General features: G+C 33.2%; 3 protein-coding genes across 4 annotated transcripts in view; all 3 read right to left on the minus strand.

Annotated features, from left to right (window-relative positions):
* Positions 1-4,782: 4,782 nt before the first annotated feature.
* On the minus strand, positions 4,783-5,818 carry LOC110116529. The gene is made up of 2 exons (XM_020850132.2): positions 5,168-5,818; positions 4,783-5,089 (listed from the first exon to the last, which is right to left on the minus strand). Exons 1-2 carry the CDS (start codon positions 5,669-5,671, stop codon positions 4,970-4,972), a joined length of 624 nt encoding a protein of 207 aa, XP_020705791.1. The 5' UTR covers positions 5,672-5,818; the 3' UTR covers positions 4,783-4,969.
* An 8,406-nt stretch (positions 5,819-14,224) lies between these two features.
* LOC110116526 (protein trichome birefringence-like 38) lies at positions 14,225-18,521 on the minus strand. The gene is made up of 3 exons (XM_028697729.1): positions 17,907-18,521; positions 16,640-16,827; positions 14,225-14,634 (listed from the first exon to the last, which is right to left on the minus strand). Exons 1-3 carry the CDS (start codon positions 18,357-18,359, stop codon positions 14,346-14,348), a joined length of 930 nt encoding a protein of 309 aa, XP_028553562.1. The 5' UTR covers positions 18,360-18,521; the 3' UTR covers positions 14,225-14,345.
* A 5,688-nt stretch (positions 18,522-24,209) lies between these two features.
* LOC110116505 (histone-lysine N-methyltransferase ATX4-like) overlaps positions 24,210-26,069 on the minus strand; it is a 32,567-nt gene continuing 30,707 nt past the window's right edge. For both annotated transcript variants that reach the window (XM_020850086.2, XM_020850087.2), the window contains exons 22-24: positions 25,633-25,707; positions 25,452-25,552; positions 24,210-24,437 (exon numbers count right to left, since the gene is read on the minus strand). In XM_020850086.2, the coding sequence (XP_020705745.1) occupies positions 24,347-24,437; positions 25,452-25,552; positions 25,633-25,707 (267 nt within the window). In that variant the 3' untranslated portion in view covers positions 24,210-24,346. The remainder of the gene's footprint in view (positions 24,438-25,451; positions 25,553-25,632; positions 25,708-26,069) is intronic.

Consider the following 26,069-nt stretch of genomic DNA (forward strand, 5'->3'; position numbering starts at 1 on the left):
TATTTTTTATTAAAAAATAGCTTTAAGAAATAGTAAGAAAGCTGCCCCAAAAGAAGCTAAGTATGTCTCTCTGTATTATATATCCTTTGGTGATAATACGGAAATAAATTTTACTATTTATTTTTCTATATATGGGAAAATAAATGGTCATATTTCATTTTAATTTCTTTTCAATAAGTTCAAAATATTTTGATCATTGTATGATTAGCAATTATGTAATTTAATTATTTTCCTTAATAAAAATATCATCAAATGGGGGAATCATTTTCTAAGTATTTTTTTTATGAAATAGTTTATATAAGATTTGTTTGTTTCAATAGTTGAATAAGTATTGATAAAATTTTGAGAGCTTGAAATATAAATGAATATATTTGAAAATTGATTAGCTTATTTATTTATTTTTATTTTTGAAATAAATAATTTGTCAAGAGCATGATAAAGAAAGCTTTTTGTAATTCTTATAGAATGATCCACAACTCTTGGTATTATCAATTGGATTTATTTTGGCCTCTATTAGAGCCTTAAGATCAGCTACATTAAAGGTCAATGTTAGACACGTCGTAATAGTCTCTCTCAAGTAATCTTCATAATAATATTTTCTTCTAGTGCTAAGAAGAGTTACCTTGGAATATTAAGGTTTCTTTTGGGATAGTTTTCTGAATACTTTTTATAATAATTTTTTAGTATAAAAATTTCTTGAAATAGAAACTTTTACACAAGAAAGTTGCTTTTGAAAATAGTAAAAAGTTATCCCAAACAAAATCTAAGTATAACCAGGAGTGGCCGGATCTACAGTGGAGGCTGTGGAGGCACAGCCCCCACTGGACCATCCCCCCCCTTCTCCTCTCTCTCTTCTTTATCGCTATTTATTTGGTTTTATTAGGAGGGAATTGATAGATTTTTTAATAAATCCAAGTAAATTAATTAGTTCAATTATATTAACTTACAATTTTGTATTATTTATAATTTACTTTTACTAATTGTGAATCGTTAATTATAAATCTATCATTTAAAATTTTCATTATGTCTAATTAAAAGAAAAACTGAAATTTTCTACTAAGATTTAACACGCAAAGCATTTACAGTTGAATAACAAATGCACCAAATAAAGTACTTAATTAAATAGCAGAAAATGAAAAATCAAAAAGATCTTTAAAAACTGTTACAGAATATGTGACTGATGGAGACGGCCAACCAAACTCTAACCAAATTCTCATGCAATAAACGTACCTCTTTTTTATTTAATAGGGGAGAGTCTTAAATGAATAGTAATATTTAATTTTAGAAGAAGCACAAGAAACTTAATTTTTAAAGGCTAAGATTTAATTTGAACAACTAATATGAATGATCAGGATTTGATATGGATGAAAACTAAAGTCACTTTTAAAATAATAGTGTGGATATAAATTTTGGAGAGGAGCTGAAGCTTCATTTGTATTATAAAAGAAAGTAGCAATGTACAAGATTATGTTAGTTGCGTGACATAATTTTGTGGGAAAAAAAAAATTCATCAACTTGTAATTGAGATATAATGTACCTTAGTTCCCTTCTCCTCTCCTTCATCATCTTATTCTTCCAGTTCTCTCACTCCTCACCACAAAAGTTCACATCCATTTTCAGCTTCGGCAACTCCCTGGCTGACACTGGCAACTTTCTCATCTAATGTGTTATTGGCTTCCCTTATGTTGGTTAGCTCTCTTATGGCATGTTTACCTCATTTCTGTATGAGGACACTAAGACCTATCTGAATTTTTTTTTTTTTTGGTGACCTGATGATTGGGGGATGTCCACTTCTCAACCATATAGGTCCCAGTAAAAATCAAATCTAATTTTATCCTTCAATCCAATCTTTAGTCTAGCCTTTCAATCAACTTTCAAATCATATATAAGCAACCTCAATCATTAATTTGGTTGTCATTGATGTAGATAATTCAAACACAACCACTCAACTCCAAAATCCAATCCAAATCCAACATTTCAAATCAAATCCTAGGGTTAAGGGCCTTAGTCCTAAAATCTTTTTTGAGTGAATTTTCTGTCACCTAGAAACTCAGTCAAATAACCTCTAATTTGGGGTCTTTCAATTGTAACTTTCTTAGATATGTCTCTAAGATCAACCCACCAAATTTGAACCCATTTTGAGGTTCCTTACCGTATAAATTGGAACGATTTCTAAAGGATGCAAATCCTTCAAATATTTATAGGCTATGCCACTAGACTTATCACTCAGTGGAATTTAGCCTTGGGATCCTTTTCAAACCTTCTAACCATACCCATAACCTTTTTCATGACTTTTTGGTCAGTAACCTACACTTTCATGGACCCAGGTTGACCCAGGTTTGACCATGGGTCAAAATAATCAAAATACCCTTTAAAGGTGTTTTTGGTCTTTTCCCCAAAATTCAATATGGCCTTCCCATACAAATCTACAAAACATACCCCCATGGATCTTAAGTATCATTAGAAACACATTAGACCAAAACTCACACTTTGGTTTGACCTGGTTGACCAAAGTAGCCCTTAAGGGTTTAAACACTCATTTCAAACCAAATGACATCCCCTTGAGTTGAAACCACCTCCATTGAGTATATGTAATCAATTTGAACTCAATGGACCCAACCCTTGACCCTAAGTCAACTTGGTTGACAAAGTAAACTAAGTTTGACCAAACCTCCCATACACTTCTACTCATTCAAACCCTTTAACCAAGGGTTTCCCAAGCTAATTCAAACCCCTAAGACTGCCCATTGGGATCTTAGGGTAGACCCTTTGGTGGACCCAAGCCATGGGTCCACTTGGGTTACCTACCGAAAAGGATGAGATAGACCCATTTTTTATTCGAAAAAGAGGAGATAGACCCGTTTTTGACCTAAAAATTAGCAATTTTTTGTTGGAAATGGGTCACTCGGGTCGTGTCGGGTTGCCCAGACCCGAAGCGGGTCGGGTTTTGGTCAAGAAAACTGACCCGTTTTGAAAAACGGTTCGGGCTCGGATTGACCCGAATAGTGCCAGGTCAGTTTCAGGTTCGACCCGAACCCCACGCGTGACCCGAAATTGACACCCCACTGAGAAGTACTCTAAATTTTGGGATTTTGATTTTTGATATTTTGTTTGAAATACATAAATATAATGTAAAATTTTGGTATATTTATAATGCATCTTCTAATTCAAATTTACTTTTTTTTTTATTATTCAAATAATAAATGTTACATAAGTATAAAATAAATGCATGTGATTATTTTTTTAGCTTAAAGTAAAATTAGTACAAAGTAAAACAAAACAGTAGCAGCAGCAATGGAAGACAGTAAGAGCAACAGTAATGAAGCGGCGAGCTATAACGATTATGGCAACAACGACCTATTACGGATGTGGCGACAGGGCAGCAGGTTGTGGTTCGTTGTGGCTAGAAGCACTAAATAATAATTTTTAAATACATCAAAATTGAATTAAATGATAAATTTCATGATGTTTTTTACATCCCAAAGAATAACATTTTTCTAAACCCCTACACTTGACTCTTTTTAGTTTTTACTTTAAATTGAATAGCCCCATAAATTATCATAAGTAAACGAAATAGAGTGTGCAATGATGAGATTATAATAGACTTTTAGGAGTTATAAAATTTCTCAGAAAAAAAAAAATAATAGAACGACAACTTCGATGCTAATTGAAAAAAAATTAAAGAGATTAGTGTAATACAATCACAAAAAGACATCAGTTATTGTCAGTATTAAGATTTCATTCTGCCAATTTCAACACAATTATTTATGCAGCTCATCTTAATCTGTTGGTAGGAAAATTTGACTATCAAATAAGAAAATTTGGGTTTGAGTATTGATCATGTGATATGTGTATGAGTGACTTATGTTTCATTTGTAACTGTTTTATTACTACTTAAAGTAGTAAGAAAATCATCAGCTTCATTTGAGATGTTTTTATTACTGGGTTTTTTTTTTCTAAGTTTTCTTACGGGTTTGAAAAGTTGTTTTTATTTAAAAAAATTTCTTGAAATCAGGAAAAAATTAGTGATCTGAAGTTGGAGAGATTATTACGTGCGGAAGCCGAACGCCTCTAGAGGCGAATGAGAATGTGCAACATCATCCAATATACGGTGCATTGGATGATATGGCACCTCTTCATATCATCCAATGCACCGTATATTGGATGATGTGGCACATTCTCATTCGCCTCCGCACATAATAATTTTTCCTAAAGCTGTCCCACATGAAACCTTAATTGACCTAAATGTAAGGGTATAAGTGAGCCAAGCTGGCTCGCAAGACGGCTTGACTCACTTCCTTTATGGGCTCACCAGTCGAGCTTATGAAGCTTATGAGTTGAGCTTGAGTTCGAGCTCAAGTCAACTTGGCTCGTAAGCCAACTCAAATAATTATTAATATATTTCAAATAAATTTTTTTATTAATTAAACTTAAATATTTAAAAAAATTTAAAAGAACAATCTAAATTTTATTTAAATGTTAAACATTATTTTTTTCTAAATCCTACTTAAATTTTTTAAATCTTACTTAAGTTTTATAAATCCCACCTAAATTTTGCAAAACCCCACCTAAACTTAAAAAATATTGCCCATGGAACGCGAGCCAGCTCGAGCTCGATTACGGTGGGACAAGCTCGAGTTTGACCTCGCTTTTAGATTGAGGAGCCTAGCTCGATAAAGCCCAAACTCGACCCGACTACACTCCTACTGTCTCCAAATAAAAAACACTAACATTTCAAAATAATAATAATTAAATTAAAATATCCCACACAAAATTTTATTCTGCACATCACATATAATTGAAAAAAAACAACAAAGCAAAACACTCTCTTTCATCAAAACTAAACATCATCAAACACTTTCAAACCCTAAAACACAAAAAACGACTAAGAAGAAAAGAAAATCAAGCTTCAATCTTTTTTGTCCAGTCGTCTTCCATCGCCATCACCCACTCATTCAAATCCTGCTCTTCACAGCCCTGCCTCCCCTCCTCTCTTTACTCCTCCCTTCCCCTCTTCCTTCTCCACTTCTCCGAACAAACTCTCGCCGACCTTGTTCTTGTCCTCTTCAACTCGCTCCCCAAGCTTCTCCTGCGCCCAACAACATCATCCCTGAATCATTTTTTTATCAAACAATCAAAGCTTATTCATTAAAGAGTTTGGAGATACCTTAACACCACCGGTCTCCTCTTCTCTTCCTTCTGCCTCCAAAGCTGCCTCCTTTACCTCCCCAGTTTTGCCCGTCGCATAATTCCATGCAGTCTCTCCACTACTAACGGTAACATCTTTGGCCTTCACTGCCGCCTGCTTTGCGAGCTCAGCCGTCTTCTGCGTGGCGGCTATAGCCGTCTCCTTTGCATACTCATACCCCTGCTTTCCCTTCTCCACCGTGTAATCCGCCGCCTGATATCCCTTTCCGGCGAGGTAATTAGTTCCGGCACCGACTCCATGGACGACGGCCTCTTTGGTTTGTTGAAAAGCCGTGGTGCCGGATTCCTTGGCTTTGGCATAGCGGTCTTCGGCAGCTTTGATGGCGTCAATGGAGTTTTGCTGTGCCGTGGCTCTGTATGGTCCTAGTTCTTCTGGAGATATGGTGGTTGCTTCTTGGCCTTGGTGGCCATGCTCTTCTTCGTTGGAGATGTTGTTGAAGGTTTTTTCTTGCTGGGAAGCCATTGTTGTGGTTTCGAGAGAGATGGAGGTGTTTAATCTGAAGTGGAGAAGTAAAGTTGAGATTTTTATGGGGAGAGAAGAAGATAGGGGAAGTGCAAATGGGATGCAGGGGAGAGGAAGAAGATGACACGTGTGCGGTATGGTGGACGCGTGTTGACGTTAGTAGGAGAAGAAGAGATGACGGGGATATCTTTTTGTTGGAATGGATCAATACTTAAATTAAATAACTAAATTAATTATATAATTCGCACGTGATTTGATAAGATTTTTTATTTTTTTACGAGGATAAATGTATATGAATTACAGTGAGCTCCAACAGAAAGGGGTCAACTCGTTTTAAGAACGGGTCGGATTCGGGACAATCTAAAAACGCAATTTTGACCTGATTTAGCCTGCAAATGACCTGCTTTTGCCCACATCTTTCAGGTCGTCAGAGGACTAGGGCATCTTTCAGATCGGAGATTCGCCGTCAAACTATGGTGACGTGTGAGTCTATGAGGACTAGGGCATCTTTCAGGTCGTCAAAGGCGGAGGAGAAGCTCCGTTTCTTCGCAGCTGCCGCAGGAGAAGAAGCTCCAGTTTGCTTTCCTCCCTCTTGCATTCTCATAGGCGAGACGTCGTCGGGTGTCGAGACTGCTGCAGCCGCATGCAGACACTCGCTCAGCCAACCTAAGCCTCCCTCCCGCAATCGGATGCTCCCGCTCAGTTTTTCGTGTCGAGTCGGGACAACCCGGAAACCTAATGGGTCGAATCCTGGTTGAAATTTCTGGCACACCTGCAAAAACAGGTTGGTTCAGGTCATGTCAAACTATAGTGGGTCAGTGTCGGGTTACCCGTAACCCGATTTTGACACCCCTAGGGGTAATGCTTAAAATATAAAGCTAATCACTAAAAAATAAGGAGAAATTCAAAAACTAGATTCAGAATGAGCAAATATATATCTAGAAATCATATATCAATCAGAGGAGCAAAAATAATTTGGCATTGCAGCTTATGAATCAAACAGACAAACACTAATGTTTTAGAGAGGATATAAGAGAAAATAAAGAGCATAGCTGCGTAGGAATCCCTCGTCTTGTTTACTGGAATTAGTATCATCGGTTGATTGTTTGGGTGGATAGCGATAGATTGGTTCTTGTAAGGCTACTCTTGCCTCTATTTATATCCAGGAGGATGCCCATCAAATTTATAGCATTGTGTGTCCCTAGTGATTACAATAAGAGCAATGTGGTTTGTCTCTGTTTGTCTGTCGTGAAATTATTACGTGCGGTTATCGGATATCGTTTGGAGGTCAATCAGAATGTACCACATCATCAATAAGTTATTTAACGGGTGAACAAAAATAATCTCTCAAAATCATCTATAGTAAGCTTTCGAGTTCTGACTATAAGGATTTGACTTCTCACATGACCAGACGAATCGCTAAGATTTTATTTGAGACAATTTTCTTAATGCTTTATTTTTTAAATTATAATTACAATTTTTATTTGGGCACTATTTTTTCGTTCCTTCAACGAAATTTTTGTGCAGGGAAGTCGCTTTGTTGGCAACGGAGAAGAGTAAACCATGCAACGAAACAAACAAGAAAAAATAGTATGCGGAGGAAAAAATATGACACCACGAATTAACATGGAAAAATCATAAATCTAGAAAAAAACATGGAGCCACTCCACACCAAGGAATCCTCAATGGAAAATGAAAGAACTTTGTACATATATCTCTTATTTCTCGATCTCTAATTGCTTCTCTTCTCTCTTAGACTATTCGTACACTCAAAACACAAGAGAAAGCAATAACAATACATCAAGGGACGCCACTCTTAATAAAAACGTGAAGAAAAATGTTTTGTCCGTCACGAAAAGCTGTGGCGCTAGTTTGCAACTCTACGGAGCTCAAACCTCTGTTCCTGATCCATCTGATGATGCTCTAGCGCTCAAACCCGCAGTGTTGCAACACTGAACAGTGTTGCGGCGCTTCGCTCTCTATCATTTCTCCTAGCAAACTCTACAACGCCAAAGAGCTCGGGTATACTGCGCCAGCGCTCTTAGATACACAATGCCAATGTGTTGTATAAAAAAAAATTGTGTGCAAAGCAATCGAACCTAAGCAAGGGGAGGACTCCCTCCCCAGCGAGCATGACAAATTGATCGAACAGAGGTTCAAGGTAACAATACAACTCAATTGATCGACACAATCAAATCCCACACAAACTAACACGCTTTCCACCGCAGCTTTTAAAAAAATTACTTTCTTCATAACAACTTTATAAGCACACTTACAAAAAGTTAAAGTTATTCTAAATGAACCCCAAAATTTGATTTGGAACAGCTTTCTTATTACTTTATATTTAATACTATAATTATAATTTTTATTATGCCGTTATTTTTTCACTACTTTCAACAAAGCGTTCTTGCTGCAAATTTAAAACAAGAGAAGGTTCCACTCATGATTAGCTTTTTTATAAGCAGCAACTACATGAAAGTGATTTTGCTTGGGTGAGCCCTTCCAACTGTTCTTGCCTTTAATGGTTTTACTGTACCATTCTATAACATGTGGGGAGAAGTTGAGTTGGCCTTGTTCTTCCCTATCATGTCTTTTTTGCTTCTTGGTACAACAACATTTATTGAATTGCATAAAACACCAAGGGGAGTAATAGAATAACATTATATGGTAAAATTGATTTTATTAGAAAGCTAGGGTTTCCTTTTTGTGCTTCTTTTGTCTTTGTTCTAAGCCAAATGAGCATCAATTTGGTATCACTATGAATTTCAAAAAAATTAGATTTATTTTTTTGATAAATATGAAGTATGGATAATCAATTAATTTTATATTATATTAATCTTAAAATAAATTCAAAAACTTTTGAAATCCATTATAAATAATTTTTTGTCAAAATATTCTCATCTAACTTTTCTTAAAGTGTCTCTTCACTATGAGAAAACATAAATTTTTGACGGAAAATTCACCGGAAATGACCCAAAAATTATTGGTAATTGAATTTTCATGTAGATTTCCAGTAGATTTAGAAATGCTTTCCAATGTATAAAAAACAAACAAGAAACCTTTTTAGCGTAGATTCCAACATAGTAAATAAAGTCATTATTATTAAACTTTGACTTCGTTTGAGATGACTTTTTTCCTGTTTTCTAAAATAGCTTTTTAGTACAAAAATTTGTTAAACTAAAAAATTTTATACTAGAAAGCAGCTTCAGAAAGCAGCAAGATCGGAGTCCTAAACGAAACCTTTATAGCTAAATTCACAATTTCATATATAAGGAGCATCAAGTAAAAGAGCTTTTATTGACATGGTGTTTTATTAGATTGTTATAAGATTAATTTTGATAATTAAGATATCTATGTTGATGTTATATTTTGTTCTACATGAATAATTTCATCATGTCTTAAATCAGTTTGTATGCTCATAAAATCATAATAAAACATACATGCAAAATGATGTTTTTTAAAATATAATTTTATGGAATTTAAAACTAACTTTATATAATTTTTGTTGTTGAGATCTAGACATCATTACAGTATGTTGATAGTATTTCTATCATGTTCCCTCTGATCTTGTTGATGGGGAAGATCTGGTGGGCTTCCTTCCTTATGTATTGGCTGACTCGGTTTACTTTCTTTTTTGTTTTTGTTTAGCTGGCTGGTGGTTGGGTGGTTTTTTGTTGTCGGGACTATTTCATTTTGGGTTGATATTTGGTGGGCTGGCTACTACAGGATGTTCTTCATAATATGTTTGTTCATCTATTTTAATTGGTTATTGGTCTAGTTACTTATTTCTTCTTACTGGTTGGGTGTCAATTGATTCCTCTTGCTGGATTTGACTCATTTTTTGGTAGTGGCTCAGGTTTTGGAAGTTATTTTTCTATGGTTGGCTTCCTGGGGCTTACTAGTTTTTCTCCTATAGGAGTGGTCTTGCTAATCATTCAAAAAGTTTTCTGGGTGTGCATTAACCCATCCTGTGCGTGGTTCTTTTACGAAGGCTAATACGTTGCCTGGCTCTTTCCATTTTATTTGTTAGTTTGTTTGCTTATCAACTGACTTATTTAGAAATTTTGGGATCACGATTCTGGCTATATCTGCTAGGGGCATTTCTGTTCGTAGCTTATTTGATTTATTATCTTATCTGTAATGGTGTTTATATTTGTGCTTATCTTTTTAAGTATTATTTGTACTTGCATTCTCTTTGTTGTATTTTCTTTTTGAATTTTTGTTTTGTTCTTTTGCAAGATTGGTTGTTGGAGATTTACTCTGGTGTGGAGGACGTCATTTTTTGGCAGAAAGACTGTGCTGATTGATTATATTTTAATCTTTCTTTTTTGTGCGTTTTCTTGGTGCCGCCTTAGATTGTATCTAGGCAATTTTGTATTTTGGAGTTATAGTGGACTTTTGGCTCTTATGTTTTCTTTCCTTAAATTTTTTTTGTAGCTCTTTGAGCATTAGTTAGCTGATCGTCCTCCTAAAGACTTTGTATTTTTTTATTTATATTAACGCGTAGGCCCCTCCGTGAGTTTCCCCTAAAAAAAACTAATCTTAAAAAAAAAGGTGTAATAATGAAATGAAGATTTTATTTAGATTACTTTTAAGAGTTTAAGTAAAAATAAGAGTTTTTGTGAAGTTCTCAATTTTCAAATAATATTCATATGTTTTGAATAAAACTTCACCAATTTTTTTTAACTAATAGTCAATATTTTAGTAGAAGTATATCATTAATGATGCATTAAATTTGAATTATGATTTGATAAACCTCCTTAGCAAAAGTGGTCGTCAAAATTAGGAAGGTATTCTATCAAGCAAAATGACGCAACTTTTTTTGATCTGTTGGTCGGAAACATTGGCTATTAACTAAGAGGTCTTAGGTTCTATGCTTGCATATGTGATGTGTGTGAGTTTGCGCTAATAGCTGATATGTCCCAAAAATAAAATCAAGCAAAGCGATCACTACCAAAATATTGCTTATTTGTGATGGCTCATTCTACGATGACTCTGTAAATACATCTATATTCTCTCATTGTCAATGGCAAAAGAAGGAGAGTTAGAGAGCTAGAGAGAAATAGAGATGTATCTATAAAGTCATAAAATGAGCTTTGTGGTCGAATGGAATAGAACATTGAAATGAGAAATTAGGGCAATAGGAGGTCGAGTGATAATTAATTAACCATTTATGATCGGCCCTAATTAACTTTCAATTTCAAAATCAGTTACAATTTATTAATAAATTGCGGAAAACTACTAGGTGAGAAATTGAAGGTCTATTTGGGATAGTTTTCTAACTATATTTATTAGACAATAACAATAATTTCGCTTTGCTATTATCTTCTTCATGTTTTTCAAAATTTTTACAATAAAATTTTACTTTTTGCAACTACTTTTTTCATGGCAACTTCACAATCACCTATATAACACACTTCAACGGTCTCAAATAGACCTTAAATTATGTGTGTGTTTGAGAATTTTTTATTAGGTCCAGACACCTGATGTAGCTCTACATCCGGACTCCAATAAAATGTCGCCACGTGCTCTGACTCCTTACCGCGCGGCCCGACGACCTAACCCAGAACGGAAACCCGGTATTGCTATGTTCGTGTATTGCTAGGTATTGCTCGGTATTGCTAGGTATTGCTTGACAATAACGAGAAATACCGCTCTGTCAAGATCAATACCGAGCAATACCGAGCAATACCTAGCAATACCGAGAAATACCTAGCAAAACCGGGGTATTGTTCGGTATTGCTAGGTATTGGTCTTGACAGAATTGTATTTCTCGTTACCAAGCAAAACCTAGCAATACCCTGGCCTGTACAAATCAGCTAATACATAGCAATATTAGGTTCCGGTCCGGGTCGGGTCGTCGGGCCGCGCGGTAAAGAGTAAGAGCACGTGGCGACATTTTATTGGCATCCGAATGTAGAGCTATGTCAGGTGTCCGAACCTAATAAAAATCCGTGTGTGAGAGAGAGAGAGAGAGAGAGAGAGAGAGAGAGAGAGAGAGAGAGAGAGAGCAACTACTTGATGTAGAGATTCCCACAGGTTCAAGCTTATGGAGTTCCCAACAAGTATAATTATCTTCCACCTCCATCTCCACAAGAAATCTCTATCATCAAATTTTATGAAAGCCACTTCTGAATTCCATTTCAGACCTCAGAATAAAATTATAAGATCGCTTGATTCACATCTCAATATAGTATAGTAGTTGGTGAAAGCTGATACCTTTAAAAAATAATTTTGTTTGTTAATTAAATTTATCCACATATATCATTAATGTTTAGGCTATGATCTCATGACTAAACCCTAAAAGAAATTTTTAATTACCATTAATCATTCTAAATAATAATAATTTTTTAGTAATTAATATAATACTGCAACATCGAAACCCTGCAAGCTCACAAAGTCACAATCTTCCAATCTTCCATACTTCTGTCAGTTGAACTCTGAATCAATGAATGAGGAAGAAGATAAATCATAAAGGGGATAAGAGGAATCAAAAACCCAGCCTCCATGAAATAGATAAATTGCAGCTTACTCTTCTCTTTAGCGGTTACGTTTATCGGTAGAGTTATGGTAGATTAAGCCTTGTGCTTCTGTGAACTGAAGTGAGGGTAGGAGAAGAAGGAAAGAGGAAATTCTGTGGTCCGGACATGAGAAATAGCTGAAACCGGACGGCGAGAACAGTCCATGAGAAATAGAAGGAGAATTATTCTTTGCAGAGATCGGAAGAACCGTCCGGATTTGTTATTTTTTACTGTATTTTTACAAATGTTTAACAAAAGGACAACAAATATGCAATGAATGCACTTTTACTGCCCTTTTGCAGAATATTTGCAAAAGCACAACAATTTTCAATTAGTAGGATATTTTTCGTGCTTTAACTACTCTTTTGCTGAGCTTTTATAAATACTCAGCAAAATTGCAGCAAATATGCAATTATGAATGCATATTTGATGTCCTTTTGCTAAGTATTTGCAAAAGTGTAGCAAAAGAGCAGCTAAGGTGCATCAAATTTGGACAATTCTTGTCGTCCGGTCTCCGCACAGAAGAAGACGCCATGGGAAAATGAAACTAAGGGTTTAGTTGGGATAGTTCTTTCATAATTTTCCTTTTAGATTTTCAGTACACACTTATGTTTGATAATACTTTTCTTATTGCTGCTCACATCAGCTAGAATGTGATAGCTGTAAGAAAATAAAAAAAGTTTTTACAAAAGTTAAAAAATTTGTAATGCTCACGACTACTTTTGGAGAGCTATAACTGCTTCAGACTCGCATGAAGCTTGTGAACAACTTATTTTCTGGCTGCAGATAAGTTTATTGAACTGTTTCTATTTTTTATCTATTGCATTTATTTTTGGTGGTCCCTTTATTATGTATTTAGTTGGCTGCTGGGCTCTCTCTCTCTCTCTCATTATATATATATGGCTAAAATAATTTCACTTGTTGAGTTGTTAATTACTGAGAATTGTCAATCTCTAAGTTAGAGGTGGAATTACAACGATATGAGATGCTAGTTGAAAATCTTGCAAAGTCTATAGGGGATGAGAAGCGTTTAATTGGTTGTGGACGAGTGACGACGGCCTGGCGATGATTTTTGGGCTATAGTTATCTGACAACAGTGGTGCGATCATGGTGGTGGTCTGACAAAGGAGGCTAGGCAGCAATTAATTTAATAGTGGTACTGTTCTAGCAGTAGAGTCATACGATGACCCGATGATGATAGTCAGGCAGAGGATCCACAGTGGTTGTTGAGTACTGGTGGTTCGATAACGACAATCAAGAGGAAATACAACAATAGCAATCTATCAATGGTAGTCTGGAGATAGTGGTTAGACCGTGGCTATCTGGTTCTGGTCCAATGGAGGCAATCAAGGGGTGTGATCTAACTATGGCGAGCATTCGATGTCAGCAATCTGGCAGTAGTCAAGTGCATGGTGGTCCACAACAACAATAGAGTGGTGGTCTAACGACTACAGTCGAGCGATGATATAACGGTGGTGCTCGAGTTGAGCTCTGGGATTCTTTATTTCTCTAAACTCTCTTAAAGCATCATCCCTTTCATGTAAAGAGTGTGGCATTATTTATAGATTCTTAAAATCGTATACACTGTAAATATAGCGAAAAAAAAAAAACTCGGAAAGACATTAATGATCAATTAATCTATTTTCATTTCAAAACCTCAAGCCTCTCACTGATGATCCAATTATAAATTTGATATTTCTATACCAACATATTTTTCAACTATCCTATATATATAACTGATTAACATAAAAATTTATCATGTCATACAACAGATTACTGAGCAGATTTATCAAACTATATATCATTAGGTTCCATAGGCCTAACTGCTTAATTACTTATTTGAACATCAAAGGCTTATACTAGGGCCATCAAATCTCAATTAGACACTAATCATAGGATCACCCAACCTTCACAACCAAAGCTCACAACGTAATTAATACTAAGATATCTCCCAACTAAAGAAAACCAGAAAAATAAACTAAAATTATACTATTTTATTCAAACAATAATATTATCATCTTTATTTCCTCTTACACATTTTTTCCAAATAAAAAAAAAATAGAAAATTTAAATTTCTCTCCATAAAAAATCTATATTTATTCTCTCTCTCTCTCTTTTATTTTTTTCTTCTGAAAGCAAAAATCAGAATAAAATTACTGTATAAGAAACGCATACAAAAGCAGATTCCAAGTATCAGGCAAGCCAGCAAGGCACCAATGGCTACAGTCATTTCTGGTTCTGATTCCACTGTATTTGGAAGGATGAGCATCCTTTCTCAGCTCTGAGAGAAATGTGATGTCGAGCAATGTGACTATTTCTCTCGGGATTATTTCTTTCACTATGGCTTCTTGTGGCGATTGCTGATATCTGTATTTTGATCCATCCAACGGCTCTGATTCTCCCGAGCAACTCTTCGAGAAGGATTTACCCCAATCACTACCACTGGTAAGGTAAAAAATAAGAGGTTAAAACAGCTTTTTAGAATAAAAATTTTAAATTTTGCGCTAACAAACTGCTTTAGGAAGCAGTAAGAAAGCCATCACAAACGAAGCCTACGACTTGATTTGGGACAAATTTATTAAAAAAATATTTCTACTTCATAAAAAAATTTTATTAAAAAAACAGAAAGAAAGTGTTCCCAAATGAAGCATAAGGTTTGAATGAGGTTGAATATGCATGGTTGATAGTATTAAGATAAAAAAGATGAATTCATGATAATTGTATTCACAAAGGATTTATCTAGGGGTGTCAATTCTTGACACGACCTGAAATACGACCCGAACGCGACCCGTCAACCGGTTTTAAAAATCGGGTCAGGTTCGGGTTGATCCAGCAACCCGAAATTGACCTGAAAGTGACACGAAAACCCATATTTGACCCGAAAACCCGAGATTGACCCGTTTTTTACCCGAAAATCGAAGATTGACCTGATTTTTGACCGAAAACTAGAAATTTGGGGTCAACCCCGAGTCATTCGTGTCGGGTCGGGTTGACCCGGACCCAAATCGGGTCGTGTTCGGGTCTGAAACCTGACCCGTTTTTAAAAACGGTTCAGGTTCGGGTTGACCCAAATAGTGCCGGATCAGTTTCGGATTCGACCCGAATCTGACCCATTGACCCAAAATTGACACTCCTAGATTTATCTTCATAAGACCTTTGAAAGTGTGAAAAGATTGTTATTCTGAAGAGATTGGTTGTTGAAGGTACTCCTTCGATATCTCCTTCTCTGTTATCATCCATGACGAGCCTTAAAGAGACTAACTCTCGTTCTTGCATGTTATCTTATCGCCCGTATTCTATCTGGCTTATCATAAATAACCAATCTATTGGCAAAAAATTTTCTTAGATGTATCTCTATTTTTAGCTTTGAAGCATGTCCTAAAATTATTCATTATAAATATTTTGATTCCTCTCTATAACTATATAATAGGATTATGTATTGGTAGTAATGTAGCATTACTATCTTCTTAAGCCTAAAATCATAGTATAACTATATGCCTACATGCTAAATTTTTTTGCTACCATGTCAGCATCTCTTCAAAGGGAACCAACAAAGCATATTTCGCCTAAAAATAGTAATTTTTTTTCTCTCCTAAAATTCCATACTACTTCTTCTAACATAATTCAAGAAATAGAAAATTACTCATAACATTTTTAGGAAAATAGCGTAATCTTAGGAAAATAGCGTGTTTCTCGCCTATTTGAGACAAACTTTTTTTTTTCAAAGGACTAATTTATATTTTGATTTTAATTCATTAATGAGTTGTAATTTGAAAAAAAAGTTTAAAGATTATGCTTTAATTCTTAACATTCCATTTAAAAAAAAAGGTTGTCTTAAGAAAAATAGACAAATTATCATTAAAGGTTAAAAGGAGGAGAAATTATTCTGTGCGGAGTCCGGACGGGAAGAACCGTTCTGACATGTGAGTTTATATATTGTGTGTAATAAAACTGCACACAATGTGTACACTTACATGTCTGGATAGTTCTTCCCATCTAAACAGAACCATCCGGACTCCACACAGAATAATTTCTCTAAAAGACCAAAAAAAGTCCTCGTTGAGTGTGCAAATTGAAGACCTCTTAGCATTAATTTGCATGCCAATTCATTTACTACAACCAATGAAGAAAGAAAAAACCAATACTAACGGTAAAGACTGCTCTTGAAATAGACATCCTACCTAATTGTTCCCATAAAGAGCATGAAAAAACCATCAAATCCAATAAAGCAAAGCTCATCTCCTTTACCCAATCAAAAAAGAAATCCTCTTTAACAAATCATCACAATCACTTTTCAATAAAAATTTACTATTAAATTATTCAATATATTAAAAAATTATTTAACATCTACAACAAATTATAAATATTTATTAAATTATGCCAAAAATCAATACTTTAATTGTTTATTAAAAAAAAATAAATAAGGCATTTGGCACATTGAACTCACTGGTAATGGGAAGGAGAGACTCCTTGATAGAAAACCTTCTTATCATAGGGGTCAATGGTGGCTCTAACCCAATTAGCCCAAGTAGTTAGAGCTTTAGAGAACGCTAATGTGCGGTCCATGTCCTTCACTATTAGGTCTCCATCTTGAATGTAATCCCACCTACAACCAAAATATAGTGAGCTTTCTTTATATAATTAGGGGTGCAAATGAGTCAAGTCGAGCTTGACTCGTTAGTTGGAAAGCGAGCTCAAATTCTAGCTCGAACTCGAGCTCGTCTCACTATAAATGAGCTCGAGCCGGCTCGCGAGCCATGGGTAGAAATTTTAAAATTTAGGCCGGTTTTTTAAAAATTAGACAGGATTTTTAAAACTTAGTCAAAATTTAGAAAAAAAAAAGTTATGAAATGTTTAACATTTAAATAAAACTTAGATGATTTTTATTAATTTTTTTAATTATTAAATTCAATAAATTATTTTAAAAATATTAATATTTATTTGAGCTGGCTCGCGAGCTCACGAGCCGAGCGGGCTGCAGGATTTTTAAATTTTAAGTGGGATTTTTAAAACTTAGTCAAACTTTAGAAAAAAAATATGAAATATTTAACATTTAAATAAAACTTAGGTGGTTTTTATTTTTAAACTATTGTTTATTTACATTAAAAAATAAGGATTCCACAATTCTTATATAAATCCTTCTTTATCTTGATATTAATTAAATATATCTATTTAATTAAAAAATAAATAAATAATAATAATACTAAAACTAATAATAAAGATAAATATTATAATACCACTCATTATATTTTATAAATAAGACAATAAATAATATTTTATTCTTATCTCTTTCACAATAATTTCAAGATAAAGCTCAACCAAACATTCTTTGTTTTTATTTATCCTTCCAAAAAAATAATAGAAATACTACCTACAAACTTATCAAAATAGAGAGAGAATAGGAGAGAGAATTCCTCAAATAGGAAGAGAGAGAGAACCTCAAATAGGAAGAAAGAGAAAGAGAAAGAGAATGAGAGAGAGTACATCAAATAGGAAGAGAGAGAAAGAGAAGGGAGAGAGGAGTTATTTTGTCCGGTGCAAGGACCTAGAGGAAGGTTCGGTTTTGCCTAAAAAAGTGCAAATACCGAGTTTTTTGAAAAAATACCGAGTTTTTCAAAAAACTCGGTATTTGCACTTTTTACCTATTTTTGGCTAAAACCGAACCTTCCTCTGCATCCAGTGAAAGGACCTAATAATTGCTCGGGAGAGAGAGAGAGTACATCAAATAGGAAGAGAGAGAGAAAAGAGAGAGAAAAGAAGAGAGAGAGAGAGAGTACCTCAAATAGGACTCCATTATCAACATAGTTCAACCTCCCATACGGAGCAGCCGCATACAACAAGCAAAGCATCGAATTATACATATTCAAGCTCAATGAATCCCCCACGAACAAAACCTTCTTCCCCCTCCACAACCTCATCATCTCCATCCCATCAAACGCCGGCAGCACGCACTCACCATCCGGCTGCCATCTATACCTCAAATACTCCCTATCAGGCCTCCCATACTTCACACAATCAAACTCCTTCCTTATAAACGGGCAGTTTTCCGAATCGTAAAGCGGGTACGACTCATCCACGATCCAGCTTCCGTTGAACATATTGCACCCCTCCGACACCATTGCGAACAGAGCGAAACAGAGAAGGCCCGGCCCGAGACCCGAACCCATGGCCCGAAATCAGAAGAAGATCGAAGGAAGAAGAAGAAGAAGAAGAAAGGTTGAACGGTTCTTTGATAGGAAGCTCTTTATATTGAGTAGCTCAAATGTTATTTTCTTACAAAGGAAATTATTGAAGAATTTATTGGTGGAGAGAAATCAAAGGGTTTTGATTAATTCGGCAATTCTTTTTTTTTTCTTATGAGATTTTGAGTGCAAATATGATTTAAATTTTTAATTTTTTTCCATTTAAGTTTTTTTCCTTATTTATGGCAATTAAAAATAGGAAATAATTAATATGATTTTTAAAAAAAGTATATTTTTTAAGGGATTTCGAAGCTTGAATATACGATTATTTGGTTTTTCATTAAGATTAGTGCTAAGGAAATTATGAATTTAAGAACAAAATTTCCAATAATTTCTAAGAAGATAAATTTTGCACGAATTTTGAGGATGGTATGGCTCTCAATTTGAATAATTAATCACCTCTACAAAATCTTCAAAGAGGGAATTAAGCTTCTTAATTACTATCATTAACTCTAATATGCCAAAGATAACAATAGTTAATTATGTTCTTAAGATGATTATTAAATTTGATACGACACATCCACATGCAAATTATACGGCTTTTTGCCAACTTCTTAATGACAGGCATTTTTGTCTCTTCTCTATAGGATTGAAGCCTTTTAACATCCAATAATCATGAATTAGTAATAAATGATTGCTTTTTAAAAGAAAAAAATGAAATATTTATATCTAAAGATTGTAATTAATAATTCTTAAGATGGTTGTCAAGAGATGGAACAATATCCCTTATTTGAAGTTGCAAGTAGGTTGAGGTCTTTGTTAGCTTAGGTTATATTTGGTATGTTCATTTATTTATTTATCATTTTTAATTAAAATAATTTACTTAGAAAATAAAAAAAAGGTTTTATGTGTTTTTTGAAATTATAAAATAATAATAATTTTCAATGGTGGCTTCATAGTCAATTCTGATCTCTACCTACACGTATAAAATCTCAATGCTGGTATTCTCTAAGGGCATCGTTGATGAGATCAAAATTTTCGCTCAATTCGCTCTCCTTATGGGTGCAAAACTCCTCTGATGAGATCTCACGTCAATCTTAATTCTCCCGTTAGATTTGTTATCATTATAAAAAAAATAATATATATCATATTACGTTGTTAATCTAATCATATATAAATAAATTTTTAAATAAGAAATGTATAAAAATATCAAATTTATATTTTTAATGTGATTCATATATATCTAATGTAGTATACGCATAAAAGTAAATAATATTCTCAAATCAAAATTAAAATAAAATTAGCCTCCACATATATTGTATATGTTATATTAGCTAAATGGGCACATGATTGATTCACCAAACGGTGGTCACACCAAAGGCCAAAACTTTGATTTCTCATATGGTGTTGTTTTCCTTAACTTTATAGATTCCATCGCTTTCATTAAAGAAGAGTAGCTAATAAGTAATTGAGTCATGCATCAGTGGAGTCCACTTATGCAATGGATGCCTCTTGTCATGACTCTCTCTCTCTCTCTCTCTCTCTCTCTCTCTCTCTCTCTCTCTCTCTTAAGGTTCAATATTTTTAAATTTGCTCAAAAATTGATGCAACCTATTGATATGTAGCACTAATCTCAGAACAAATCGAAAAGTTTTGAAGCTGATCATTCCCGATGCGAAACACATCAGCATATCTTACGCATTTTTGTATATATGTAGAGAGAGAGAGAGATAAAGCATGTGTATTAAGAATTTATGTATCCTAATGAAAATTACTTTATAGTGTCTTTCATAATTTTATATTAATTACCTAATTTATCAACGACGACGATTAAAATCTTAAAGTTACACGTCATTTACTTGTGTATCATATATGTACTCAATTAACTTAAGAAGAAAAAAAATACAGTGACAAATGTTCTCATGTTTTCCATTTGAATGAGTTTAAGCATCATTAGATTTACACTGAGATTAGTGCTGCAAATGATATCCAAATGTTACAATAATCTCATTGTAATTCCAACGAATATCAAAGTCATAATAAAGTAAATTGCATCAAAACACCTTCATACCATTTACATTGAGATTAGTGCTACAAAATTGATTTTTGAATGTGTAAAAATCATTAGATAAATTTTGATATTAGTATTATATATGAAGAGTTATTATCACCTTAATCTCGAAATAGATCCAATAAATTTTAATAAAATTATATCAAAATATAATGACAATTAGTAATTATCACACTTTTGATATTGTTAGCACTTCATATTGTTTATTTTATTTATAGTAAAATAAAAGAATTGGCATTATATTTTGGAAAGTATTTTTTAGAAGATTGGTTAATAATTATTTAAGGGTCAACATCACAAGAAAATTAAATAAAAATTTTATAATTTGGTTTATTATTTAAGTCATAGTTGAGTTAAAAGAATAGTCAAACTCTTAATGTGGATAAGTTGACGCTGAGAATTTATGATTATTGTAAGGGCTTATTGGTTTGAAGTAAAAGAGTAAAGTTGTTCAAATATTAGGATTTTGAGAATATTAATATTTAGTCTGAACTAACCGGACCCGTTTTAAAAAACAGGTCGGGTTCGGGTTGACCCGAACAGTGCCGGGTCAGTTCCAGGTTCGACCCAAACCCAACCCGTTGATCCGATATGACACCCCTACTCTCTCTCTCTCTCTCTCTCTCTCTCTCTCTCTCTCTCTTAGGGCTCAACATTTTTAAATTTGCTCAAAAATTGATGGCTATTGAAGTATTGATATGTAGCACTAATCTCACAATAAATAGAAAAGTTTTGAAGCTCATTCCCCATGCAAAATACATCAACATATTTTACAAAATTTTTTATATATGGAGAGAGAGAGAGAGAGAGCATGTGCATTAAGAATTTATGTATCCTATTGAAATAAAATTATTTTATAGTGCCTTATATTATTTTATATTGATTATTCTATGATATTCTGTTATTGACATTACCTAATTTATCAATGATGAAGATTAAAATCTTAAAGTTACATATCATTTACTTACGTATCATAAATGTACTCAATTAACTTCAGAAGAAAAAAAATACCGTGAGAAATGCCCTCATGTTTTCCGTTAGGATGAGTTAAAAATCATTAGATTTACATTAAGATTAGTACTGCAAATGATATCCAAATGATACATTAATCTCATCGTAATTCCAACGGCTAACAAACTCATAATGAATTAAATCGCATCAAAACTCCTTGACACAATTTACATTGATATTAGTGCTACAAATTATATATATAAAGAGTTAGTATCTGTAAAATTCAAAAAAATGTCGTTTTAGATCTCGCACGCTTTAAACGAAATTTATTTCACTTCAAGAAAAATTTAAAAATATTTTAAATACGCCATGTTCTTTTAACAATATATTATATTTTATTCTACATTTCTTTTTCATCCGATCAAACAACCTATTAATTAATCTTTTTTAATTATAATCTTATGTGATATATTAAATTTTCAATAGGGATTTTCTGAGCACAATTGAAATTGAGAAAATTTTCATTCACATATTTTATATTTTAAAATATTCTCAATAACTTAATGAAGGAATTATATCATTATTCTAAAATCTATATTTTATTAATTATAGCAATATATAATAAAAAAAGGACGACTGTAATTATACCATCAAATATAAAATCTATTTTCACGCTATTTTTTAACAAAGAAAAAAATACCAAAATAGAATTAGGAAGCTATGTAATGAGAGATTAATATGAAATTTCAAAATAAATTTTGTTTAAATAATAAACCTGAAAAAAAATTTGAATCAATATTTATTTAAGAATAACAACTTAAATAATATTATATCATCCCTTAAATCATTTTTTACGTGGGTTTAATTACATAAATATTTTTTCTTTATTGTATCATATTAAGAGCCATGATACATGAAAGATCAGCCTTAAGCCCTTATCTTTTTGCTTTAGTGATGGATATTCTTACTAGACATTGCATGCTTTTTGCACTTCAAATATGATTGAAAACTTCAAAATATTAATTGAATGAACAAACGGTCTCCAAATCTTCCATACTTATAATCAAATCAAACATCTCGACAAGAAAATTCTAATAAGCCAAAAATACACTTGATTCTAAAATCAAGGCACGGTCTCCAAATCTTACATAATTATATTCAAACCGAGCATCTTAATAAGAAAAATCTAAGGAGCCAAAAATCACTTGATTCTAAAATCATCAAGGTACTTAAATGCTGAATGAGCAATCTATGATCAAAAGATTCAACATTGGATTGTAATGGCTAACCACCATCATCTTTGCACAAAACTAAGACATAAAACTCTCTATTGTAATGAATTTTCTAGCACAAATAAGTTGAGCACCAACCATGAAAAGCTTCCCGACATTTTATAATTATTTTTAATGGCTAACAATCAATCACTCAATCAAGAACAATACAATCCAATTGATGAAGACCACTTAGCCCTAACATTTAAGGATCAAATGCACCAAATGGAGTAGCATCAAGATCAAATCCTCCAACTTTCAAAAAAGCTAGAGAATAAAGAGCACCATTGCAACATAATAGAATTCTCCCACCATAAAATTAACATGCTAATAATAATCAACTTGAATTCACCCATGCAATGTCTCCTCATCATCATGATAACCATAAACGTAAATCAACCTTGCCTTATTAATGCCACTCATAATGTTCTAAGAAATAAAATTTAGCTTCATGTTCAAGAGAATTTTCTTTCCAAAGATAGAAATCAACTTTACTCTTCCCCCACAATTCAAAGAGAAATTATTCGGCGCAGAGTCCGAACATAACTTGAGTATGAACACCAATCAAAATAAGCCACATCATCTGTACACATCCTATGTACAGACGGCGTGACCAATTTTGACTGAAGTCCAAATGCATTCAGACTCTGCACGAAATAATTTTTTCCAATTTAAAATAGTCTTTACCTCTTACGGGGAATAGAAAGCATTTTTCTACCTTCAACCAAAGAAATGAGCCCCAATATCTCTGAGGGCCAAAATTCTCAGACATTTCCTTTATACCATACAAAAAAGAAACCCAGCAGTGGAAGACTATTACTACACATTTCGATGTATGATAAAAAAATGTCCAAGCAATCATTTTATAGAGTAATAATTAATAATTTAATCAGATATCTAATTTAAAGTCACAAAAATACTATTTAATTATTTATATATTTCACCTTCGCTTATTTTTATCTCAAAAAAAAAAATCATATAAAATATTAAAAAGCTACAAGCTTAAATGTAATACGAAAATATTTAAAACAAAAAAATACATATTTTACAACAACAATATAAGTGAGAACAACTACATGAATCATTTATCTCCATTATAATAGTCTATTAAGAGTCAAATTCTTATTTAATTCCAATAAAAAATCATTTCTAATATTTTCTAACAAGATCCTTTTAAGCCTACCTCAATCTTTCTTAATATAAGCTAAATCTGATACATCTATCATTCTAATCAGGTCATCGAAAAACAGACATTTGATGTGACCAAACCATCTAAAGTAACTCTCTCTAATTTTATCTACCACTGGAGCATAATAATTTTTAAGATATATATAATCTCTTCACAATTTTCTTTTGCTATAAGATAAATAAAATAAAAGAACAATAAAAAAGCAAAGAATGAGAGGGAAAAAAAAAGTTTTGGTTGATATTTTGAAAATTGTACACTAGGAACAGAAACCTGCCTATGTAAAAGTTTGACAATTTGATCAATGATTGAAATATTTTGATAGAACAGTATCTAATTTTTTTGTTGGGATGAAATCAGATAAAAAGCTTATTGGAGAAATAAGAAAAATCAAAAGAAAATCAAAAATAATGTTGAAGGGGAAGGCTTAATTTCAATGGAAGGGAAGACTTACTCCCTTGTTTTGAAAGAATTGATTTTCATGAACAAACTCTTAATTCATAAACTTACAACAGTTTGGTGAATTGCAGAGGCATGGAACCTTGCATTCGTCGGCTTCGTCGGTTTCGAACAGGTAGTCATACCTGCGAGAGGATACACGAAAAACACATGAGATGATGGTTGGGAAATAGGTGAAGCCTAATTTAAATATGAAGAGCGGAAACAGAGAAGAAAATCAACACAAAAACACACACATTTATGACTTCATTTGGGAAGGCTTTCTTACTACTTAAAGCGACTTTTTAGTTCAAAAATTAAAATTTTAATACTAAAAAGCTAAAGCTATCCCAAACGAAGCCTATATATTGATTCATTTAATTGATGGCTTCATGTTGTTATCATCATTGTTGATTTCATTATGATTTTGATGGTGGAGAATTACAGCTCCCCTCCCCTCATCTCTTTTTGTATAATTTTGCACCACATTTTTGTAAAGAAAAAATTGCAGTTGAAAAAGACAATAAAATTTTCAAAACATCTTTGATGAAATAACCTATAAATATTCAATAAATAAATACTTCTTAAGATCCCTAACCCCTGACCACAACAACTAATCCCCACAACAATCTTATCACGAAGTTCAACTTAAGATTAAGATTTCATTTGGGACAACTTTCTTACTGCTTTCTAAAACAGCTATTATGCTAGAAAACAATAAAAAAGCTATCCCAAACGAAACCTTAATCTATGCAACACGCATTAATTAGGATTTTCGTCTTAAAAATGAAAAAAAATTTGGAGATCCTCCAAAGAAGCTCCAATTTGTGAACCATGAAAGAGGAAACTTAGTAGGAAACCCAAGAAATCCCCCCATTACCATTGCTGCGGTTGATAAAAGCCTCATTTGGCACTAATAGTATGTTCTAACATGTATGAATGCAAAATAATATTGCCTATTTGGTTTTCTGCAAGAAGCCTATGAAAGAAAATTGCAGTCAAATTAGCTGCATTCAACCTGAACTACATTTGCAATATGCATATAAACTACATAGTAAGAAGATGCCATTGACAAACTTAATTAATCAATGACAATCAAAGATAAATTCCACAGAATTAAGAGAATTAAGAGAAATAAGAACTTGAGATGGTAGTAATACGTTAGCTCATCGCCTACAGATACATTTGTCTTAGCAATGAGTACAATCCGGCTCTGATCATTGCCTGCACTCATAATCCTTGCATAGCAATTGGGCATGCACTGCATCAAAAAACATTGAAGACACCATTGTAAGAAAGGTAGAATGCATTCTATCTGGTGATAATGGTTTATGGTCTTACAGAGTGATTAATTAAACGTGCTATGTTTCCTTTATTTGTCGCGTCGATCACAACCTCTTCACTAATCTTGAATAACTGGAGAGAAGAAAGTTAAAATAGTCTGACAAGCAAAATCAAAAGCAGTAGGATACAAAATAAAAATAGTAACCAGCCTTAGAGATATCATAGTTTTAGTTTACAAAAATAACACAGTAAAATAAAGCAAAACAAAGGCTTTTATTATCCGAACATAAATTAATTTCACATAAACCAGACAACCCATTAACCCGACCCAAGCCAGATATATATATATATATATATATATAATCACTACAAAATTTCATATTGCTGCATCAATCATGATTAGATAGGGATAGAATACAACAACCATACATTAAGATGATAAAAGACACACACATACATACCACTCAACGACAGACTTATACATTGAACATATG

Source organism: Dendrobium catenatum, unplaced genomic scaffold (assembly GCF_001605985.2).
Source record: "Dendrobium catenatum unplaced genomic scaffold, ASM160598v2 fragScaff_scaffold_993, whole genome shotgun sequence".
Taxonomy (NCBI): domain Eukaryota; kingdom Viridiplantae; phylum Streptophyta; class Magnoliopsida; order Asparagales; family Orchidaceae; genus Dendrobium; species Dendrobium catenatum.